Below are 23,380 nucleotides of genomic sequence, written 5' to 3'. Positions count from 1 at the left end.
AAGCAAGCTCAGAGGTCTGAGTCTGTTTATGATTAAAAGCTGTCTATGCCCGTGTGTAAAACAATTTGTAATAAGAACATATGTGTGGTGTGAGTCTACCTTCCAAATGCCTTCAGGCATGAACTCATTTGATCCTCAAAAGGAAACTGAGGCACAGAGACTGGGTGACTTGCCCAACATTGCACAGGAATGGAGCTGGGATTAGAACTCAGGCAGTCAGAGCCTGTGCTTTTAAGTATTCTCTTCCTCACATCTACACTCGTGTGCACACACGCACATACACACACACAGTTACAAGTACATGAAAACGCATGAAAATGCTCTCGTGGACTTCTTCCCAGAGCCCTTTGGGAGGCAGAGTGAACTGGGGAGGATTTAAGAGGACCTTCATTTTTTCTTTGCTGCCATGTCTGTGGATTTAAATTTTTACAAGAAGATAGATTTTTGTAACAAAAGGGAAAAGATTCATGCAGCAAGAAACCTACAGCTTTGCTCTTCTGACAGAATCGACAAAGCAGTGTAGGCACGCTGAGGGGTAACTGGAGGAGACCCTGAGAGCCCCCGCCTGGGGCCTCGGGGACCCAGGCCCCAGTTCTGCCTCTGGCCGTCTGACACTGTCTGCACACCGTGGGAGTTCACTGTACCGGGCCCCTGCTGGAACCTGGGCACTCCAGGGCCCAGAGCTCTGCCCCAGGGCCTGCTGTCTCTTGGCCCTCTTATCTGTGTCTGCTGGTCTTGTCAGATCCAGCTGAAGCATCAGCACCCCTGGCTGGGCACCTGACACAAACCCCAGTTCCTCTTCTCACCTGGACAGGGCCTTAGCAGGTGCACTCGTCCCTCTCCTGTGGATGGAAGCGTCTGGCCTGGCCCCCAGGACACAACTGAGGCTCAAGCTTTGCTACAGAAAGGAGCTGCAGAGGAGAAGAAGGTGAACAGGGATGAGGCTGCAGCAGGGCAGGAGCCTGGTGTCCCAGCAACTTATGCCCACCCTGGGCCCCCTTGGGGAGCAAGGGAAGGGCATGGGGCCCCAGATCACCTGAAGTTCACCATGCCCTTGCTCTCCTCCAGCTTCTTGATCAGTTCCCCAACTTGGTCCTGGCTCATAGGGACCTTGTTTTGCTGAGGACATGGATAAGGATGTTACAGAGCTCTCTCCACTCACCCCATCTCCAGCGACACCCACAACACCTCACTCCTCTGGGGACCGTGGGTATAGACTGAGAACTTAGAGCAGACCAAACCCCCCTTGCAGAGGGGCTGCAGAGGGCTCCCCTTTGTGAGGAGCAATAAGGCTGGAGGAGATCAGGATCCAGGGTGAGCAGGTGGCCCTGGGGGGACAGGATCTCTCCTGTGTTGCACGTAAGGTCGTTCTTGTTCTCAGCTCAGGCCTGGCTAGGCCCCTTGATCATGGCTCTGGGCATTGAGTGTCTTATCTATCCTAGCCTGGGCCACCTAGAACCAGAATGTCCTCTCCTGGGCCCAGTGCCCTCCTAGGATGTCCTGCTGATGACCTTCATGTGTGCTGCAGGATGCCTTCAGCACCTTTGTTGTAGGGGGGTGAGGGGAATGTGGGATTTCAGGCAGGATGGGACTCCTGGACCCTTCATTTGGACAGATGGGGTCCCTGCTCCTCTCATTCTTTCTTCTCAACTTCCCGGTAGCCAAATGCAGTGGGGAGGAGGAGCTGCGAGGTGAAGGTATCTTGGGTGATCCGTGGCATTGCGCCACACAGCACAGAAAAGGACTTGGGCAGGGGGCTAAGGGAGGGCTTGGTTTTCCCTCTGGGTCAAGATAAAAGAGGTGAGTGTCCTTAGCCAGTCCCAGGAAGCTCTGTGAGTGTGTGCTGTGCTCTCTTCCCTCCTCTCCCCCACCCTGGCCTCACGCATCCCCCCATTAGTCCATGTGTGCTGTACACAACGACCACATTCATCATGGGGAGTTGGTATACGCACATAGCACATATTAACTGACACGCACGCACACACGTACACACGCACCTGTAGCAGAGCTCTCCGGAACTCGCTCACAGGCATCTCCATTGCTCCGGTGGGGTTCAAGCTCTTGAAGAAGGCCACAAGTGGGATTTTGTGCTGGTCCACGTAGCTCTACAAGAAGCAGGGTGCCTTATCTACTGTCCCTCCCTCCACCCCTCCCCTCCCGGGGTCCGGAACCCACCCACTCTGAGTCTGATGGAAGGGGAGAAGGCGGCTGAACAGCTCCAGGCTCTCAGTGTTGGCGCTGTGCAGGCTGAGGCTGAGGCTCCTGTTTGCGTCCTGCACCCCGCCCCACTGAGCAGTGGTTCTGTCCTTCACATCCCCCCTCGGTCTGCGCAGTTCAGGGGCCGCACGCAGGGGTCACATGGTGGTCCTCTCTACATGTGCTGCTCAGGTTAAGACCAGGAGAGACAGCCCTATGGGGAGGAGCTGGGCTGTTTGCTCTCTCAGAGGTTGCAGGACAAGACCACAGCCATGTTGTGTGGCTGGACAAAGGAGAAACTCCTAGGATTCTCACAGATCCCCACAAATGCACATATGGAGAACAATTTGTTAGAATACTTTAAAAATAATATTTCAAGACAGGTGTTATGGTGCATACTTATTTTTCCCCCTCATTAAATTTATTGGTATGTTTATTTGTTTGTTTTTGTTTTTTGAGACAGGGTCTGACTATGTAGTTGAGACTGACCTGGAACTCACTATGTAGCCCAGGCTGGTCTCAAACTCTCAGTGATCCTCCTGCCTCAGCCTCCCAAGAGCTGGGATTACAGGCGTGCGCAACCATGCCCAGCTTATCATTGGGATCTTGTACCTTTACATGATATGTCTTGGTTCTTGTTTTTTCCCCATACCCCTATGGTGCATCTTTATAATTCTAGCACTCTGGAAAGCTGAGGCAGAACTGTGGGCTCAATTCCAGCCCAGTCAACGTCAGAACCTAGTAGGATCCTGTCTCAAAATATGAACAAAGAGCTGGGATGTAGCTCAGTGAAAAGACCCTGGGTTCAAGCCCCAGTACTGAAAAAAAAAAAGTTTTCTTTCAAAATATTATTCATATTGGAAAGTATTTTTAGATTAGCAGAATGAAGAAAACAAAAACTCATAAATCCAATCCTACTATTTTGGTGTGTATTTTTTCCATCTATCTGTCAGCCATCTTTCTACTGCTTCTGCTGTTTTACAAAATGCACTATACTAACACATTGTGAACACTTTTGGTTTTTGTTTTTTAAGACAGTCTTACCCTGTAGTTCAGGTTGACCTTAAACTTACTATGTAGCTGAGGATGGCCTCGAACTCATTGTAAACACTTTCTCAGTGCTGATAAATATTCTTTTGGGTGCTTGTTTTTTTTTTTTTTTTTTTTTTTTTTGTTTTTTTTGTTAACTTTAGGGACAACAGAGTTTACAGTTACATTCATTGTTGGGATCATGTACCTTTACATGGCAAGTCTTGATTCTCATTTTTTCCCCTTACCTCTGCCCTCCCTTCACCCTTGGGTGCTTGTTTTTGTCTCTTTCCCTCCCATTCTCAAAGGCCCCCAGCCCAGATCCTGCCATACTGATATCATTCCTCAGCGTCCTACTCCTGAAGGAAGTCCTCCAGGTGTGCCTCGGCCCCCTGCCAGCCCTCCTCACAGCCCCTGCTCTGGAGACACTGCTCTCACCCTACAAGGGTGATCCCAAACCTGCATATTCAGCTCTGATCTGCAGCAGCTCCTGGATCCTCCAGCACCTCAACCAACTCATCCAGAGTGAACTCCTTTCAGCCTCGTTCTGCACTCTGTTACTGAGTGCAGCACCCGGGCTGTGCAGAAGGCAGAGGCTGGAGAGCTAAGACTCAGCATTCCCCGAGGCCCCTCCCAGCACAGGGTCACGGTGGGACTGCCTTCACCAACACCTGGATGAGGTGTGTGCGAGGGGCTTGTGTGAGGGGTCGGGTTGGAGAAAGGCAGGCCACTGGCGCTGTAGTGGCCTGTGGTGTGTGTGGTGGGAGTTGTCTCTAATGGTGCGGCTTCCTGATCAAGCAGAGCAGCAGCCATCTTTTTTTTTTTTTCCCTAAGAAAATTTTGCACTTTGTTAATGAAATGTCAACTGCATCCATGCCAGTGTAAAGGGGAAAACTTCAGGTTCAATGGTGTTAGTCTCGTAAGCAGCATAAGTTCCTCTGTTGCATATCTATCTCCTTTTCATTTCAGAGGTTTGGGTTTGGGATATAGAATATGGTTGGCATAAAAGCATGGGAAATATAAAAGTAACAGGAGCAAATCTGCCAGACTTCGTGAGTGGGCTGCGTGTTACTTCCCTTCCCCTTTTCCTTCCTTCCTGTTAACCTTTCACTTGACGGCATCAAATAAAGTGTTTTACAAATAACATCTCTCTGAACATTTAAAAAAAAAATCTATTTCTTTTATATCCCCTTTCATGGCATGTGTTTTCTGTCTTTGGTTCTATTCTTCTTCTTATTATTATTATTTACTATTTACTATTTCTCATCTCACCCCATAACCGAATCTCACTATCTACAGCTACAGCCCCAGCAATCACAGTTTTAGTTGACCTCTCCTCAATGGAGACTTTAAGAAAATCATCAGCTGTGCATGAGCTTCATAGCTGGGATGCTCCTTCTACAGAGGCTTTCCAGATTCCTGCTGTCCTGAGCAGAAAATTGTTCAAGACCAGTGAAAAAGGTGTTAAGGTTGTTATGGGTTATATCTGGATGTCCTCATGCAGTTGTAGGTGGGGCTTTTCAGAGGTGGTTGGATCTAGGGTGTGTGATGCTGGGATCAAGGATGTGATGCTAGGATTAAGGGTGTCCCACCATGGGTGTGAGTGCTACCTGCACTAAATTAAGGGTGGGTAGCCTGGATAGGCTAGAAGGGTCAGAAAGAGGGTCGCTGCTTGTTGCTTGTTGCTTGCTGCTTGCTTCCTTCTGTCTTCCATAAATTGTTTCTTCTCTGCCATGTTGCTCTGCCGTGCCACTCTGTCTTGGAGACTGCTGACTATGGACTGAACTTCTACAAACTGTGAGCCAAATAAAGCTTTCCTTCTTTAACTTTGGGTGTCCAGTATTTTGGCTCACCGCTGAGAAAAGTAGTTAAGACAAAGGTTTTATACATATAAAAGGTAGGAAAAGAAGTATGCTCTGCTGGGTGAGTGTGGGATGGGGCAAAGGTTCACAGTGGCAGCAGTAGCATCTTGGTAACCCAAGTCAGAGTCTCTGGGGGTCATTTCTGGAATCTAACCCAAGAGCCTGTTTTTTCAGCCTTCCCACCATTTCTCTGCGCTTAATCTAGCTGAGAGCCTGCACCTGTACCAGGGCTGGTTATTCGGTAGGTGCTGTTGATAAAGGCAAGCTGGGGCTACTGGAGTATATGGCAAAAGCATTTACTCTTTTTTTTTTTTTCCTGAGGTACTAGGGATTGAACTGAGGGCCTTTGCACTGAGCTACATCCTCAGGCCATTATTATTTTTTACTTCAAGTCTGGGTCTCACTAAGTGGCTAAGTTGCCCAGGATGGGCTTGAATTTGGGATTCTTCTGCCTCAGCCTCCCATAGTGCTGGGACTTCAGTTGTGTGCCTCATCCAGCCATTATGACATCTCTTACATCTGTCCTTCTCTTCCACTGTCATTCTCCGGCAAGTTATTCCACGTCTGGAGCCTGACAACTCTGTCTACCTTGGTTCTCCCACTCCCATTTTTACCCCCTTCAGTTCTTGTCACTGCCCAATGCCAAGAAAACTTGGTCCTTGGCCATGCTGGGTGCAGATTGGATCTGATGCTCAACAGCTCCTGCTGGCTTCCTAATCCAACAGGATGAAACCCCAGCTTGGAGCAGAAAGTCTGAAGTCACCACTTTCAGCCCAGCCTCCCTCTTCAGCTTTGGTTTCCAGGTTTCTCCGTAAGCTGGAACTACATGGATAGCAGCAGCAACATCTTCCTAGAACACCCCCTACCCTCTGCCTCCCAGAATCCTTCCTGCCCCTCCCACCCCACTTCTGTAGGAACCACCTTTCCTGCCTGCCCAGTGCTGGATCTCCACCTGGGATGCTCATATGACTGCCACTGTCACCTCTTTGTGATCAGGTGGTGTTTTCTCTTGAAAATTATTATTGAATGGATTATTCAATGGATCCCACCTTTCCAACCAGACTGTTGCCCCAAGGGAAGGAATATGTTTGAAATTGCATGTCTTCTTTGGCTTCTACCCCAAGATTATTTTTCTATGATTAAAAAAAAAAACTGTGCTGGAGACCCAGTGGCATCTGTGACTTTGGCTCTACATTTGCCACTCCCAGCTGGGTGGGGCCCTCGTTTCACATCTGCATCTGACAACTCCTTGCCTAGAGCATCCTGCACCTCTTGCAAAACAGGTTCCCCCCCTTCCTTCTGAAGTCATCTTGCTTTCAAACACACCCAATGCCCCCTGGCCTCCTAGAACTCTTCATACTCTTTCATGATAATTTTCATTCAAGAGCTTTTTTTCTTTAGTTCTGGAAACTGAGGCATGGAGCAGACCAATCAGGTCAGGGCACACACCTGCAGAATCTGCCTCTGCACAGCCTCAGCCCTGTGCCTATCTCCTGACAGTGACCAGCAGCAGATGCCTTCCCTACCACTGCACAAACTCTACCCTAGGAGGCACAGCACCCTTTTCAGCTGGAATGTTCTCAGATTGTTACATCTACTGCCTGTGATTTTTCAGGAGAAAATTTAAGACTGGAGTCAGGTGCAGTCAGGTGCAATAAAGGACTCAAGTGTCTCTCTGGCTAAAGCCACCAAATGGCCATCCTTACTGATACCCTTACCAGTCATCAGAGTGGCTGCATTTACTGGGTGCTTGTTATAAGCCAGACATTGTTCTAAGAGCTTCGTGTGTATTAAATAACTAAATCTCGACTGCAGTCCTACTGGGGTGGCTGCTGTTGTTATGTCCATTTTACAGGTACAAAGGCTGCAGCACAGAGTGCCTTGGTGACTTGGCTTTGGGTTTACATAGATAAACAGAGGGCCCACGTGGTAGACCCCATCCTGAGCCAAGTCCCATGCACTTCAGCCAGGGATTAGCAGTTCCCTCCTGGGGAGGCAGAAGTACTCCCGGGGATCTAATATGAGCAGGGAAAACCCCTCATTAAAAAGGTTCCCACCAACACTGGGGAGGGGAACCACTGGGGGAGCTGATTTGGGGCCAGAGGCTTGAGAGGAAGGCAGTGCTCACCTGGATCAGTTTCATGGGTTTCGTCCGCAGGGAGAGGGCTTGCTTCTTGCAAGAGAGGCCTTTCACCGTGTCGTACAGCACGTCCAGCTGGGGGTGGACGGCATACAAGCCATCCAGGATTTTTGAGAACTGCTCAGTTACCACCACATTCTGCAGCAGGGACAAATGGACCCACGGTGAGGGTGCTGCCATGGTGTCATCTCCCTGCCCAGCCAGACCAACCCCACCCCCTGCCAAGTTCAGAAGTGTTTTCTTTTCCGATTTGTTCTGTGGTGGGGCTCCTCGCTCCTCAATCGGGATAGTTCTGAGGTTTTAGAGCGTGTGGATTTGATGGTGGGTTTCCTACATGATTTTGATCAGGTGTCTGCATGGAGTGCTGACGGCTTGTCACATGCTGTCAGCCCAGCGCTGCTCTCAGATGGCCAGGCTAAGTGCCTGCATTTGATGGACAAGATAGAACTACAGAGTTGAGAGGCCAGTTCATTCGGACACGAGTGTAGTTCTTCAGGGTGGGCGCCCCGGGACAGGATCCCTCCTTCCAACCATCCTGCCATGGCTCAAACAAACTGCGAGCTCCCCTTTGGAAGAGCCCTCAGAGCTGGTTTATAAGGCACAGAGGAAGTCTCCTGCCAAATAGTGTTCCATCAAACCTGGCTTCCACCAGCTCCAGCAACCTCTGCCAACCCCACATGTGGTTCTGAATACATTTTGCCTTCTCAAAGAATGAGACTCATGCTTGCAGGACAAGGACTGCAGATATTCCGGAGAAGGTCCTAGGAGGGAGCAGGGATTCCGACACTCTTGCAGCACAGTTGGCAAAAGCGCAGGAAAAGGCCAGGCGATGGCTTGCAGGTGGTTTGTTTCTCAAGGGGTCATTTGTTGGAAGCTTGGTGTCTAGGGTGGCGACGTGAGAGCTGGCGGGGTCTGTCGGGGTAGAGCCGAATGCAAGGCAATAGGGTCCCTGGGGACACTATCGTCCGGGGAACTGATGTTGTCCTTTGGGACCCCAGTTACGAAGGAGCAAGGATCCTCTCTCTGGTCTCTGTCTTGTCCTCTCCCTGTCATGTGCACTCCTACCGTGTGCACGCCAGAAAGTGATCACTGACAGACTCTCCAGGGTGGGTCACTTACAGAAACGTCAAGCTCTTCCATCTGAGACTTGGGGTTCTTCTTGATGGACAGGATAAGTGAAACAGCCCCATCCATACTTATAGGGTTCAGGAAGAGCTGTGGGAGGAGAGGCAAGACAGGAAGAGGCTGAGATGGGAGCAGGAGAGGCTGGCTTAGGGCACAACTTGAATCTCTCTCCTCTTTCTCCCCCACCTTTATGCAGTACTGGGAACTAAACCCAGGTCCTTGAGCATGGTAAGCAAGTGATCTGCCCCTGAGCTACATCTTCAACCCTTTTTATTTTATTTTGCAGGACAGTCTCACAAAATTGCCGAAGCTGACCTTGAATTCACAATCCTCCTGCCTCAGCCTCCTAAGTACATAGCTGGGAAGACAGATGTGTGCCAGCACACCCAGTTTGGGCCAACTTCTTAATCCTATTCAATTCAGCATCTCAGAAGCCTCCTTAGCGTCACTGGGCTCTGAGGCTGAATCCTCCCCAGCCCCCGAGGGTGTGGTTGTCCTCTTGGACGGCAGTCTTGTCCTCACTGCACCTGCAGCTCTGGCCACTAAGGCCCTCACATTCTCGATCCCCTACCCAGCCCTACTTTTTGAGGGACTTGGAGTTGCCGTGGAAAGGTGGGTAGAGCTGGCTACTCTCTGCCTCTTGCTAATTGCGTGGCCTGAGTAAGTCACGCAGCCTCGGTTTCCTCATCTGGCTAGTGGAGCTGATAGGGACCAACTTGTTAGGCTGGGCCGTGGGAGAAGCGGCACCCCACCTGGTTCCAGGTGTGACAGGAATGCTTTTGCTGGAAGTCCTCCTCTTTCGCCTGTCTCTAACTGCCCACCAGCTGTGCTACACATCAGTGTGTAACAAATATATTAATGTCAAATGAATCCACTCCTCCATTCATGTGGTACACATGCAATGGGTGTCTACTACATGCCTGGCACAAGGCTGAGTGTGAGGGCACAGTAATGGGCCAAACCAGACCCTGTCTTTGCTCTCGTGAAGCTGGCACACTAGTGGGATGATAGATGACCAAACAGTCACTCAAGTGGGAGAGAATGCAGTTACAGAGGACAGCAGGCTCTTGTCTGCAGGAGTGAGCAGGGTCCTGGGAATGGGTCCCCTGGATGGGAGACCCAGCAGGCTCTCTGCAGAACAACTGTGTGAGCCGTGACCCGCAGCAGAGCAGCAATTAAAGCAAGGGAGGAGAAGGGCGAATCAAGGCCCTGTGTTGGGAAGAAAGCAGGGAAGACCAGGAGGCCTTGGGTGTAAAGCAAGGGAAAGCATGGGGTGGACTGAGGCAGGAGAAGCTCCCAGGGACCAGAGAAATGGATCTGAGCAACTGAGAGGGGGTTTTAAGTAGAAGACAGCAGGTGGTGGTGGGGAACAGAAGTCAGATTTGTATTCTCAAAGTACACTATGTCCCCAGTGTGGAGGAAAATCTGAGAGACACCAGCTGGGAGGAAGAAAGCCCAGTTAGGAGATGGCTGGGGCATGCCAGGGAGAGCTGAGGTCGAACTGGGTCCACAGCAGGAGGTGGACATAAATGTAGGCACACAGGAAGTACAAGACGGATGTTCCTGATGACCCTCTCCAGCAACACCCAGCCCTGTCACCTTACTGCCCCAACTCCATCACAGACAGATATGGACACACACGTACACACACACTCCCTCTCCAGCAACACCCAGCCCTGTCACCTTACTGCCCCAACTCCATCACAGACAGATATGGACACACACGTGTACACACACACACACACACACACAAAGGCTGGTTCCCAGATCAAGGAGAGACTACCTTCAGCACTTGGAGGGTTTTGTTGTACTCCAGTCCCCTGCTGAGTTTGGAGACCCCTTCGTTGCTGATGTCATTGCCACTGACATCCACATGGGTCAGGCAGCTGTTGAGTCTGAGGACCTCTCCAAGGGCCAGCGCTCCTTCATTCCCAAAACCATTCATGGACAGATTCAGTTTCTTCAGGGTCACGTTAGCCTCCAGGGAGGGGAAGCAGCATCAGCATCAAGGCCCTGTGTGACTCAACCCAACAACTGCCCCCACCTCTACCCCCTGCTAGACCAAGCAGTGGTTCTGGGAGAGACGGATCTGCCTGAGCTGTCCAGGTGCTTCCCAGCTGGGCCCATTTGGGTTCTGATTGTTCCCTACTCTTTAATTAAGCTCTCCTCTTGGAGTGTTCCTAAAGATACCACCCAGGCCTCAGCAGGAGGGATTTATACAAAAAGTAATGCAGATGCAGGAGTTGCAGGAGACCAATAACTCAGGAAGCATCTGGTGAGAGCTCAGTACGCCCTCATCAATGGTGACCATGCAGAAGCACATCAAGATGGTGGAATGGGAGGTCCTGGCCATCCTCACCTGGTCTTGGTGTACCCCCCTCAGTGAGCACCTTACCCGGAGACCGCTGCACAAGGCCACAGCTCCCTGAATGTGGAAGTGATTCCAGCTCAGATCCAGCAACTGGAGCCCTACATTGAGGGCTGGGAGAGAGAGGGGGTCAGCTTGGCACCCTGCACATCCAGAGAACACAGCCTCACAGGACTGCTCAGTGGGCATGCAAAGTAAAACACTTGGGGAACAATTTTCAGTTATTTAAACACAAAATATAATATGATTCCCAGTGTCAGGAAAGATTGTATTATCATGGGTGGCAGGTAAGTTGGCAAAGTCTATCTGGCAAATATTATAGGATCACAGATATCTTCCCATTAAAATGTGCATGCCCTCTTTTCCCAATAAAGGTAAGATTTGTGACTTGTACCTATCTGACTGGCAGATTATTATGCAACCATTAAAACAAATGCAGAGCTGGGGATTTAGCTCAGAGGTTCCACTGCCTGCCTCACAAGTGCAAGGGCCCAAGTTCGATCCCCGGTACCAAAACAAACAAACAAAAAATTGCAGATAGCATAGGAAACAGCCTCCAGGCTGTATTTATGAATGTAGTATATAACACTACACAATGTCTTTTTTTTTTTGGTACTAGGGATTGAACTTAGGACCTTGCACTTGCAAGGCAGGCACTGTGCCACCAAGCTAAATCCCCAGCCCATTACACAATGTCTTGTGTAATGTCTACCAGGCTGCCTCAGAGACCCAGTCAGCTGGGGGTGAGAGGCTTCAGGCCTGTTGGGGATCTGAGTTTGCGCAGAGATTATACTCTTTTTTTAAAATTTGAAGATGATATTGCTTGTGTGCTTCATAGGGCCGGGAAGCCTTCCTATTTAAGCACATTATTGTTGTTTTTACTTGGGGAGGCTGGCAATTCTGGGACCTCATTGTCAGGAGAGGCTGAAAGCTTCTGGCACTGTTACTACAGCAGGAATCCCCTTTGGGCTTTGGGCAGCATGTTATGCAACAGTCCTGTCCCTCCCTCTGTGTCAACCACAAGGATGTATTTCAGTAAATTGTACCTTACATTATTTTGAGGACAAAAGTTCTCCTTCCTTTATTCTCTCTCTGTTCCCTCTTCACTCTTTTGTGTATGCATGTATGTATGTATGTATGTATGTATGTATGTTTTTGAGATAGGGTCTTGCTATATATCTCAGGCTGGCCTTAAACTCACTCTGTAGCCCAGACTGGCCTCAAACTCCCAGCAATCTTCCTGCCTCAGCCTCCTGAGTGCTGGACTTACAGGTGTGCACCATCGTGTCTGGCCCCTTCTTTTTTCCTACCCTTATTTCCCTTCCTCTGCCAGTTCCCTCATCAAAGCTACATGTTTGTGTCTGCACTCCTACCTGGCCACACAATTTGAACCTGAATGCTGATCTGCTATCTGTGTGAGTGACCTTGGGCAGGTTGCTTATCTTTTCCTCACCTGTAAAATGAATATTCACCTGTACAGAGTTTTTGAGAGGGTGACGTAAAATGCAACCCATATGCCTTTTGTGTAATGATTTAATATTTGGTAGCCTTAAAAATAATATTTTAAGAACCGGGCATGGTGACCCACACCTGTAATCCCAGCACTCTGGGAGGCTGAGGCAGAAGGATTAAAAGTTTGAGCCCAGCCTGGGCAATTTGAGAACCTAGCTTTAAAAAAATAAATACATAAAATAAAAAGGAAATTGGAAAAGTGGAAACTCAGCTGCCAGGCAGTCCCTTAACACATTGCTGCTCCCTCTTGCCTGCTGTTTTATTCCGTCTTCCTTCTCCTTAATCTTAATCTTTCTAGGGGAAGGTTGTCTTCATGCGGCACCGTGAGAGCTGGGAGCCTTCTTCCTCTCTGCTGCCCTGCACCAGACATCCTACCTCCTCCTATCTTTGGCACATGAACCTCGCTACTTCTCCATTCTTCTCCTGGACACTGCTGCTGCCAACCTCTCAAGGACGATTTGTTTTCTCCTTCTTCTGCAGGATCAGCCTCTTCGTTTTCCTCCTTTCAGCATTTTCAGCCTTAAACATCCTCCCAGGATTGCTTGTCTTCTGACGGCTCCCACCCTGTCCTCCTGCTCCTGCCCTTCCCCTGTCGCTCAGGGTGCCCTTTCTGTCTCTGTGTACCTCATTTTCAGCCAACATCCTCCAGCGGGGCTTCCATACTCAGCCACTTTGTTAAAACAGTGATCGTCAAACTGCCACCTCTGTCCATGCTGCCAAATCCTGGGGTCACTCTTCTTTTTTTCCTGACCTCGAAGCCACATTTGACACAGTCGACTGTGGGTCTCACTACGTAGTTGAGATTGACCTGGACCTCACCATGTAGCCCAGGCTGGTCTCGAACTCACAGTGATCCTCCTGCCTCAGCCTCCCCATTGTTGGGATTACAGGTGTGCGCCACCACGCCCGGCTGCTTCCTCCTCTTTAACCTTCTCCCTCACTGGACTCTTTGAACCCGCGTCCTCCTGGCTTTCCTCCTATCTGATGGACCTCTCCCTCCCAGGCTCACCGTCCTTCTCTCTGCAACCTGAACGCTGAGGGCTGACTGGGGTCAGGACGACCCCTTGCTCAGCTCTACACGCCTTGCTGTGACGACCTCACCCTGTCCCATGGGTTTAAATACATCTCCGCGCTGTGACTCCTAAATGTGCATTTCTGATCTCTTCCCCAAGCTCTAACCGCATGCAGCAGATCTTCTACCTGACTTCCAGGCAGGTGTCGAATGGCCGCTGACTGCCAACACTGCGTGGCTAAAATGAAAACCTGACTTCTAACTCCGGCCCCACTGTAGCTGCTACTCCCTGAGTTTCCCCATCTGAGTAAATGACACCATTATCCAGCCAGTAGCTAAGCCAAAGTAATCACCAATTGGATTTGTTTCTACCTCTGCCCCCCTCACTTCTTCAAGTCCTTTTAGCTTGATTCCCAAGTACATTCTGAATTTCCCCTCCCACCTCTCTACCTACTCCTCCCTGAGCTCACCTAATTGTCCCCTCCCTGAGACTAACACTCAGCCTCCTAACTGGCATCCTGTCTTCCATTCTTGTTCTTTTCCATCGCATTCTTCAAACCACAGACAGGCCAGCTCTAAATCTGCACACCAGACCCTGCCCCTCCTTCACACATCTCTTGCCAGTCACTCCTTCCGTGTGGAGCAGAACCCGGACATGGTCCTTGACTTGTCCCACGAGGTCTGAGGCCATCCGACTGCTGGTCCCGTCCAGTCTCCTTTTTCCTCTCTGCTCCAGCCACCCAGCCCTCTGTTCCAGACGCTGTTCTTCGGGTCCTTGAACACGACCATTCTGCGCTCTGCTCTTTCTGCCTGCACTGCTGTGCCTCCAGAGTTCGGTGCATGATCTCTTCTTTGTTATTCAAGTCCCAGCACAAGGCTCCCTTCTCTCTCCAGCCCACGCACAGTCTAGCAGTGCCATCCTTGGTCCTACTCATTTGCCCAGGGACAACCATTCAGGTTGATCTATTTTTCCCTTTTTATTTATTTAATTTTATTTTCTTGGTACCGGGGATCGAACACGGGTCCTTGCGCTTGCTAGGCAGGTGGTGGAACCGCTGAGCTAAATTCCCGGTCCTCTTCTTTCCTTTTTATAACAGTGCTTCAGTAACCTCCTCAGCCATCTCTCTGTGCAATGCCGTCTCTGAGACGTGCAAAGCAGACTATGGCTTCACAGAATGTACACGCCTCTGTTCCACTCGGCACACTGTTCCACCTCAGCGGTCCTTCGCCGCAGTACCTTTATCTAGTGCCTTGTGAGTAGTTTGTATGTCTCCCGATGTCACTGTTTGATAATTCCTGACTAAATCTGCGGCTTTGACAGGGGACGAGGGGAATCTTTTTTAAAGTTATTTTATTTTGCATTTCTTTATTTCTGAGGTTGGGCAGTTGACTCTCTTCTTTCAGTGCCCATGTGTTTTAATTATTCTTTTACTAGGAGAATATATCATTCGCTAATTGGCTCATAGATTATTTAAAAGACAAGGTCTTGCTATGTTGCCCAGGCTGCCCTCTAAGTCACAATTTTCCTGCCTCAGCCTCCCGAGCCCCTGGAACTATAGGTGCATGTCTCTGCAGCCGGTGATTTACAGGGTCTTTTATCAGTAACCTGAACACTAATCTTTTATATTTATACAAATGCCACAAATATTCATTCCTTGTCTGTTGCTAGTTTTAGGGTTGTCCATAGTGTCTTGACCATACACATGGTTTAATGTATTATTGTCAAACATGTGAATTATTTTTGTTATAGTTTATGCCCACTGTGCCACACAGAATTATCCTTTGTCTCCTCAAGGTCAGCCAGTTGTATCTCCATGTGTTCTCCTAATCTGTGGAAAGGTTTATTTCTCAAATTCAGGCGTTTGTTTCAGTTAAAATGTATTTTGGGCACAGCGTACAGAACTTGTACAATATGAACATTAAAAAATAATTTAAAAGTAAAGGGAGATTCAGCACTGATAGGTGATCCTCCCCTTCCCCCCAGGGAACATACCCAGCATCTGACCCAGATACTCCCCTCCTTTATCAGAGAATTCATTGTGACTGAGATTCAGCTTCCTAATTCGGTAATTGGCCTAGCGGAACAAACAGGGGAAGGAGAGATTATGTTTCTCCTCTGACTATAATTCTTTTACCCACTTATCCCAGGGCAGTATGCTGGAGGGCTCTCAGGTACCAAAAACTAGGTGGGCTGAAAGCAATGCAGAACAATCTTTCTCTCTTGCCCTCCCTTTTCGTTGTTGCTGTTGCTGCAGCTCTAGGGATTGAACTCAGGGCCTCACACATGCTAGGCAAACTCTCTACCACCCAGCTTCATCCCCGGCCCTAAGAACAATTTGTTGATTTTTTTGTTTAATAGTTGATGGCTTCTGGGAAAATGTGGTGCCTTCCCGAAAGTCCTACCATTTGCTGCTACTTTTGCTAGGGCTGGCAAAGGGCAAACATTTATCACCTCCCTAAGCCATGCACATGGCCTTGTTTCACTATGCCTAGCACAGTCCTCAGCTCACCCAACACCCCAGGAACCCCCTTTCCCATATGACTCGGCTGCGCCCCGTACCGCTTACCGACAGGGCTTGGCATAAGAGGGCTGCAGATTCTTCCTTGAAGTTATTTCCTGTAATGAGGGTGCTGTGTTAGCAATGCTCTCCCGATCACGGCCCCCTTCCCGTGCCGTAGCGCGCCATCAGCTCTCTTGCTTCAGAGCAACCAGATACAGAAAAGATGACAAGAACTTAAAGCAAATTATGTGGACACAAGAAAATAGGAGGAGCTGTTTACCATTTCCTCCAATGTTTTCTTCTCTATCTGACCTTCAAGTACGAATATCTGTAGCTTAGAAAGAATGCTTAACATTTTGTTCTACAAACAACTATGTATTACAACTGATCTTTCATACAAGAGAAATAAAAGAGAAAACGTGTATCTGAAATGATGTTCTACTGAGTACTATGTATTGAGCATCTGTTCAACAGATGTGCTAAGCACTTCAACTTAATAGCAATGTGGGTATATAATGAAGATAATAGTGACGAATATTAACAAATATGTTTATGCTAGATATTCTCCTCGGCATTTTAGCTTTTATGTAACTCAGTCTTCACAATCACTGTTTGAGGTGCGTAATAAAACCTCCCTTAGAAAGACGAGACACAAAAGGGTCAACTAACCTAACTGGTGTCAAAGCTGTGACTTCAACAACTCCACACTGAGCCATCTGATTCACAAACATCTTGCTAATGACACTTCTGGGGACAGCACAGGGAGACAGTCCCCTTGGCAGAATTGTAATCTGGTACAGGTTTCTTAAGAGGAAATTTGGAAATCAATTTTTAACCCATGGTGCACCGTTATTTCTGTGTGCTTATCTTACTTCTTAGAGATGTTAAATAAACTATGCTATATCCAGAACATGGAATACTACCCAGAAAATGAGATAAACCTATTTGTTCTTCACAGAAAGAAATCCAGGTGGGGTGTAGTGTGTCCACTTGTAATCCCAGCACTAGGGAGGCTGAGGCAGGAGGACTGCAGTAAGTTTGAGGCCAGCCTAGGATACACAATGAGTTCAAGACCAGGCTGAACTACATAGTGAGACCCTGTCACAAAGAAACAAACAAACAAATGAAACACAAGAAACTTGGACTAATTTCCCTCTTGTTAGTGAAATTAGGGAATAATACTTGATACATAATAACATTTATATTAAAAATAAACTATTTCTATATGTTCTCTTTTAGATATTTCTAATATCTTTCCCATATCATCATCTTCCTTCTTTCCTTTGTTCTTTCTTCACTTTCTTCCTTTTGTACTGGGGGTTGAATTTAAGGCCTTCTCATTGAGCTACACTCCCAGTCCTGTTTAAATTTTTGAAAAAATTTTGAAATGAGGTATCACTGAGTTGCTAAATTGCCCAGGCAAGGCTCTAATTTGTGATCTTCCTGCCTCAGCCTCCCAGAGTACAAAGATTATGAGAATGCATAATCTTCTTTGTACCCTAAATGACTTTCAGTGCCTGACTCTTCTCTTTATCTTAAGTGCTTGTTTCGGTGATACCTTGGACTGTGGATTTCTTTTTATGTATTTTTCTTAGGACTTACTAGCATTACTGTATCTGAGAGTTAGTCAATTCAAGAAATGTGTTAGCTATTACTCGTTCAAATTTCACTGTATTCATTTTTTTTAAAATTGTTGTTGTTGGTTGTTGACTCCTGAGTCCTATCAGCATAAAATCACTTTCTATGTTTCTTTCCTGGTTTAGGGGTTCCAAGTAGCATAAATCTGCAAACCTGAGTGAGGACAAGTCTGTGGGTACCAGAATTCACGTGTGATTTTTCCCTCCATGGAACTTTGATAATGAACTAATTTTAAAATTGGTATATAATGAGGATCTGGTGGAAATAAACACCATTAAACAGGATAGAGAGACAGGATAGACTGATGGCAGAGTGGTATTTCCATAGAGTGGCCAAGAGCATCCCACCAAGGACATTTGAACAGAGCCTTGAGTGAGGAAAGAGAGGAAGCCGCGAGAGCCACATGCACACATGTGGGGGTGAAGATGTTCAAGTAGTGGAAAGAGGGTCACAAAGCGAGTCAGGAATGGCTTGGTGAAGAAATCAGGGAGCCACTGTGGCTGTGGAGCGGGAGGGATGAATGTAGAGCAGGAGTAAGTTATACTATTCTGGTTTCTGAGGCCAGAAAGAGCTGGTCTGGTTCAACTAGAATCTGGGTCTTCACTGCTTCTCTTCTTCCCCTGTCTCGGAGGATTCGCTCCCTTCTGTTCTGTGATCTCACCTGACAGCTCAAGTTGCCAGAGCGAAGAAATATTTCTCTGGAGGAAATCTGAGATGATCTTGGCCCCCTCCAAACCCAGGTCATTGTCAGAAATATTCTAAAAGGCAAGAACACACTTGTGTAAGTACAAACCCCAGCAAAGGGTCCTCGTTAACAAATGAGGGCAGGGTGAGGTTTCTGTGGGAGCAGGGTTGGGTGGGGAGCGAAGGCTGAGTGAAAGGATTAGAAGAAAGAAGGATTAGGGTCACAGGAAGGAAAACCCGCCCCCTGTCTGGCTTCTCTGATGTAGTGCTGCTGAAGTTGGTTCAGTGACTCCCCACTTCCAACCAGCTCAGCCCTGGTACTTTAATGAGCACATTGTTTTGTTTTGCAACTCAAAGCAGCTTCGTTGGGAGAGTTTGGCTTTGGCATGAAACAATTAAAAAGTGAGCTTGAACAATCTGGGTAAATTCCATTCACTGATTCACGCCATGCTATAGAGAAGTAGGGATAAACTCAGACACAGTTCTGTCAGGCTAGTGGGAGAGACCTTATATAAACCAGCCAGTGTCATCCTACCTTCTTCCCTTTCTTAAAAATTTTATGGTGGTAAAATATGTATACACAACATTTACCATCATAGCCATTTTTAGGTGCACATGTTATTGGGATTAAAAAATATTCCTATTGTTGCACAACCGTCACCAACATCTGTGTCCAGGCAGGTTGTATTTTATGTAATTATTTCATGCCTTTATTCTTTTAAGAAAGCTCACTTTCCGACAACCGGGTAGAGATAAATGTCCCCCTTTAGGGTATAAGGTTTCCTGCAGCTATGGTTAACACAGATCCCTGGCCAGCCTCTGGGCACAGCCCTCCTTGAGAAGTCACATCTAGTGGGGAGGAGACTGCAGATTGGGGTAGACACCCCGAGGCTGAGCTGGGCCTGGCAGGGGACTGTGGCGTGGCCTGAGTAGGTGGCAGGAGGAGGCAGCAGAGCAAGGCACAGTACCAGCTCCTGGAGATAGTAGTTCTCATGCAGCATCTCCACCAGGCTCAAGACACCCTCCTCCATGATGCAGTTGTCTTCCAGTTCCAGTCCGATGATAGCCGTGTTGGACTTCAGCCACCACCAGGGAAAGGGGAGAAGGACATGGAGGTAGTTGGTGACCTAGTCAGTTCCCTGCTCCCTCTGGTTCAGAACTCTTGAACATCCCAGTTAAGGAAAAGGGCGCAATGGTTTGGTTGTGGCTGTGCCCCAAGGGTTCGTGTGTTGGAGGCTTAGTCCCCAGATGGCCATTTGAAGAGTTAATGGGACCTTTAAGCGGAATGGCCTAGGGGAAGGTCTTACTGACCCTTCCCTGTGTCTTCCTGGCTTATCGTGTCCCCACTCCCTCTCACACTTGTGATGCCAGCTGCCAAGTGGCTTTCACCAGAGCCAAGCTGATGTCAGTGCCACCACCCTTGAATGCGGTGAACTAAATAATCCTCTGTCTAAAGTTAATCAGCTTCAAGTATATTGCTACAGTAATGGAAAATGGACTAATAGAGAAAGTTTGGAGATGCAGGTTAGGAGTGTAGAAGGTGTGGAGAGAGAGGACAAAGAGAGTGGTGCAGAGGATGAGCCACCCCACTGAGTTCTGTAGAACAATGTGCTTTTCGGGGAAAAGCTCCAAGAGGGTCATTAAATCAATTAAAGGCCTGAGAAACCAGAGCCACAGGGATGAGCTAAATAGATTCTAACCAGGGAGCCTGAAGGAGAAAGGACTGTTACTTATGGCAAGATGGAGGAAAACGATACATTTAACAGGAGAACATGAGCGAGAAGATTCTTGCAGGGAGGCCATCTAAAGCATTTGATTTGCTTCTCCAAGAACTTTTCTTTCAGTTTAGCCTTGATCTTAACTGATTCTCTTTCTCTCCCTCTTTTTGCAGTGCTGGGAATGGGATCTAGGGCCTCACACAGGCCAGGCAAGCACTCTACCACTGAACTACACCCCGGCCCTGATACTCTTTTAATAAGAGGCTGTCTCAAGCCTTTTGGAAGGAGCTGGATTTAGATCTTCAGGAAATATCAAACGCACGCTAGTCTGCGTTCTTCCTGAAAGCAAGATGAGAGGGAATGACTCACATTGCAGCACGCAGAACTGGTATTAGCTCTAAGCAGAACTTTTATTCTTCTCTTTTCGCCCTTGTTCCCAGTACAGTGTCAGAGAACAACAGGCCCATCTTTGGATTTGAGAATTTTCAAAGCCCATCTAGCAGTGGAGAAATATTAGGTATTAAGGAGCCTTCATGCCTGTGTCATCTCTCAGCAAAAAAGAAAATGTGAGAGCTGGAGCTACTGCAATGCAGAAGGTATGCCAGCGCCTGGAAGGAGGCTCAGCTGCCTCACAGCTAGGTGCTGTTTATCAGCGTCTGGTCCCGTGAGCTGATTCCACCCAGAGTCAGGCTTGGGACCTGCAGCTCATAGGGTGAAGCAGGAGGCTCACTCACCAAGCCACCCACACTCATGTCCCACGGGCCAGTGTCTGCTTGTCGTTCTCTGTGCTGAGTGCTAGGGAAACAAGATGAACAGAGAATATCCCTGCACTCAAGTCCCTCCCCAGCCCCATGATCAAGTTCAAGGGCCTGGTGCTAGGCAGGAAGGTATACAACCCAGACTGAAATATGATCCCTGCTATGAGGATGCTTCTACTATTAGCTGGGGAAAACACAGATCTGTGAAAATTTAAACAGCGGAAGAGAAAGTCTAGTTCACCACGACACCACAATGAGCTGTTGTCAAATAAATGATACAGAGAAAAAGAGAAGAATAGCTACCCTTCCCAAACAGGAGCTGCCGTCAATAAAACCTAAGTGTTCCAGTCCTGAGAGGGTCCGACTGCTACCCACTTCCCGCCATGAAGCTCACGAGGCAATGGATCATTCCCAACACTTCATCAATCAGTGTTTCAGCCCTCAGTGCATTTCGAGATGGCTTTGTTCCTTCTCTGCTCTTCTTTCTCTTTCCCAGAAAACAGTGCAATCATCTATTTCATGCAGCTTCTTAATGGGCTTGAGCTAAATGCAAATGCTGCTATGTTTTCAGAAAAGAGGAACATGTGGGGCAGGAGGCAAGGAAAAATAAGGCATAAATTTCACAGAAACGCTCTTCAGTGCCAGCTGGGGACAAGGACCCCCAAGTGGCCAGCGCACCATCGATGCCTCAAGGAGCTTACAGCCTATCTATGATAATGTTCAGCGATGGACACCGATGGCGGACTGCAAGGCTTTTGGAAGTTGCCATTCATTTCCTAGCCGGGTAGACATCAAAGCATAGACTCGCCCTCCTCATTCATCATCCTCTTAGACTTCTGCCTCGTGGGACCTGGCGGAGTCCACCTTCTGGCACTTGTCCTTCCTGTCTCTTACCAGCTTCTACCACCTCTCAGTCATTCCCTATGGAATTCACTGACGCCTCTTCTCCTTCAGATCTTTTGGAAATGCATACTTTAAAAATCATCCCTTTGTAGGGCTGGGGATTTAGCTCGGTGGTTCCGTCACCTGCCTTACAAGGGCAAGGTCCCAAGTTCGATTCCCACTACAAAAAAACCCCCAAAAACCTATTCCTTTGTTCTGTTATTTTTCCTCTGTTGTTTCTTTCCATGATCAGTTTGAAGACTACTAATTTTGTTTTTTTGTTTTTGGGTTTTTGAGACAGGGTCTCACTATGTATTTGGGACTCACCTCAACTCACTATGTAGCCCAGGCTGGTCTCAAACTCCCAGTGATCCTCCTGCCTCAGCCTCCCGAGTGCTGGGATTACAGGCATGTGCCACCATGCCTGGCTGAAGACTACTAATTTTAAAGTATCACCTCTAAAGAACATTTACCTCTTTGCCTTTCTGAGATTTCAAAAATTGAATTTTTAAAAATTTGAGATTTCTCTTTGCCTTCCTAAGTGAACAAATGCTGTTGTGTAGACATTAGTTGCTATATTTTCTGTGATGAGAGTCAGTTTTGTACATAGCCAATCGTAAATATATAAAGCTATGATGAATTTAAGGTCAAGTTCTTGTTCCAGTCATGCCAAGCCAAGAAATAACATTACTCCTGAGGGGAAATGAGGTTTACTGTATAGTGTGGTCTGTCTTTACAAATTCTAATGCTACAAAGAGATACCTTGAAAGGAGTGGCTTAGCAGCAGACTCATTACAGAGGTAGCTTTGTAGTGGACCCCCAGGACTGAGTATTGTGCTCTTGCAGGAACTTTTAAGCCCAATTCCAGCCCAGGCCCTTGCCCTGGGCCCGCAGGCTGGGACTTTGCTTCCTGAATGGCAGCAAGATCCTGGTCTCTAGGTGAATACTTCCCGGAGCTCAAGGGGAGTATGTACCTGTCTTGGAAATCACCTGGCAGCCAAGCAGACCCCAGGCAGGAGAACAAAGGTTCTCCTTCTAGGCTCCAAATGAGAGGCCTTCTGAATCTTGGGCCTGTCATCTTGTCAATCATCCAGGGTCCATGTGTCGCCTCCCCCAAGCATGCTTACCACCAGGGCTATAGCGATAGCCTTGGTACCCATGGGGCCCAAACCATGGTGGCTGAGTTTCATGTAGGGCTCTTCCATGTTCCGGATGAAGTAAGAGACAGGCACCACACCCACCAGTTTGCAGGCCTCCAGGTACAGCTCCCTTTGTCCAGTGGTGAAGGATCTCTCAGTATCTACAGAGAAAGACAGGAGGAAGTTGGCTTTGCCGTGTCTTCTGGCTAGCAACAGGCAATATTCATTTCTGACTGGAGTTTCCTCTACCAGGGATCCGCCCCTGTGGATATATGCTGTAGAAGCAACCACCAATCCTGGTGTCAGCCAGTAGTAGGAGAGGGAGGCACTAATCCCAGATAATCCTAAATGGACTTCTCCCTTTGGGTAAGATATGAGGCCTCTGACTTGAGGCCCCAGGCTTTTCCAGCAGAGATTAGAGGTACACCCTCATTCCACCCTCCCAGGTGGGCGGCATCCAGTGGCTCATCACCAGGGACATGGAGAGGCCCTGCCTCCTGCCACATTGGAATGGTCTCAAAAGGTAAAGACAGTAGGACAAAGCTAGGACTTTAAAAATTTTTATATCACTGGTACTAGGGATTGAACTCTAGGGTGCTCTACCACTAAGCTCGTCCCCATTCCTATTATTATTATTATTATTATTATTATTATTATTATTATTATTTTCATTTTGAGAGAGTTTCACCGAGTGACCCAGGCTGGCTTCAAACTTGCAGTCCTCCCGTCTTAGCCTCTCAGAGTGCTGAGATTACAGGTGTGTGCCACTGCGTCCAGCTTGGAGACTTCTCATGGTTGAGGGAGCCTCTGTTTCGG

At 48.1% G+C, this 23,380-nt stretch overlaps 1 protein-coding gene across 1 annotated transcript in view; it reads right to left on the bottom strand.

Annotated features, from left to right (window-relative positions):
• Positions 1–838: 838 nt before the first annotated feature.
• The window catches only part of Lrrc74a (leucine rich repeat containing 74A), a 30,365-nt gene continuing 7,823 nt past the window's right edge, over positions 839–23,380 (bottom strand). The window contains exons 3-14 of the mRNA XM_033766696.1: positions 22,553–22,725; positions 19,036–19,143; positions 18,045–18,141; positions 15,812–15,861; positions 15,238–15,319; positions 10,748–10,833; positions 10,136–10,330; positions 8,347–8,442; positions 7,216–7,365; positions 1,998–2,105; positions 1,037–1,119; positions 839–911 (exon numbers count right to left, since the gene is read on the bottom strand). Of these exons, the coding sequence (XP_033622587.1) occupies positions 899–911; positions 1,037–1,119; positions 1,998–2,105; positions 7,216–7,365; positions 8,347–8,442; positions 10,136–10,330; positions 10,748–10,833; positions 15,238–15,319; positions 15,812–15,861; positions 18,045–18,141; positions 19,036–19,143; positions 22,553–22,725 (1,241 nt within the window). The 3' untranslated portion in view covers positions 839–898. The remainder of the gene's footprint in view (positions 912–1,036; positions 1,120–1,997; positions 2,106–7,215; positions 7,366–8,346; positions 8,443–10,135; positions 10,331–10,747; positions 10,834–15,237; positions 15,320–15,811; positions 15,862–18,044; positions 18,142–19,035; positions 19,144–22,552; positions 22,726–23,380) is intronic.

This window comes from Fukomys damarensis, unplaced genomic scaffold, assembly GCF_012274545.1.
Source record: "Fukomys damarensis isolate Sample0158 unplaced genomic scaffold, DMR_v1.0_HiC HiC_scaffold_21, whole genome shotgun sequence".
Lineage (NCBI taxonomy): Eukaryota > Metazoa > Chordata > Mammalia > Rodentia > Bathyergidae > Fukomys > Fukomys damarensis.
The sequence above is the reverse complement of the archived record's forward strand: the minus strand, read 5'-3'. Positions and strand labels throughout refer to the sequence as shown.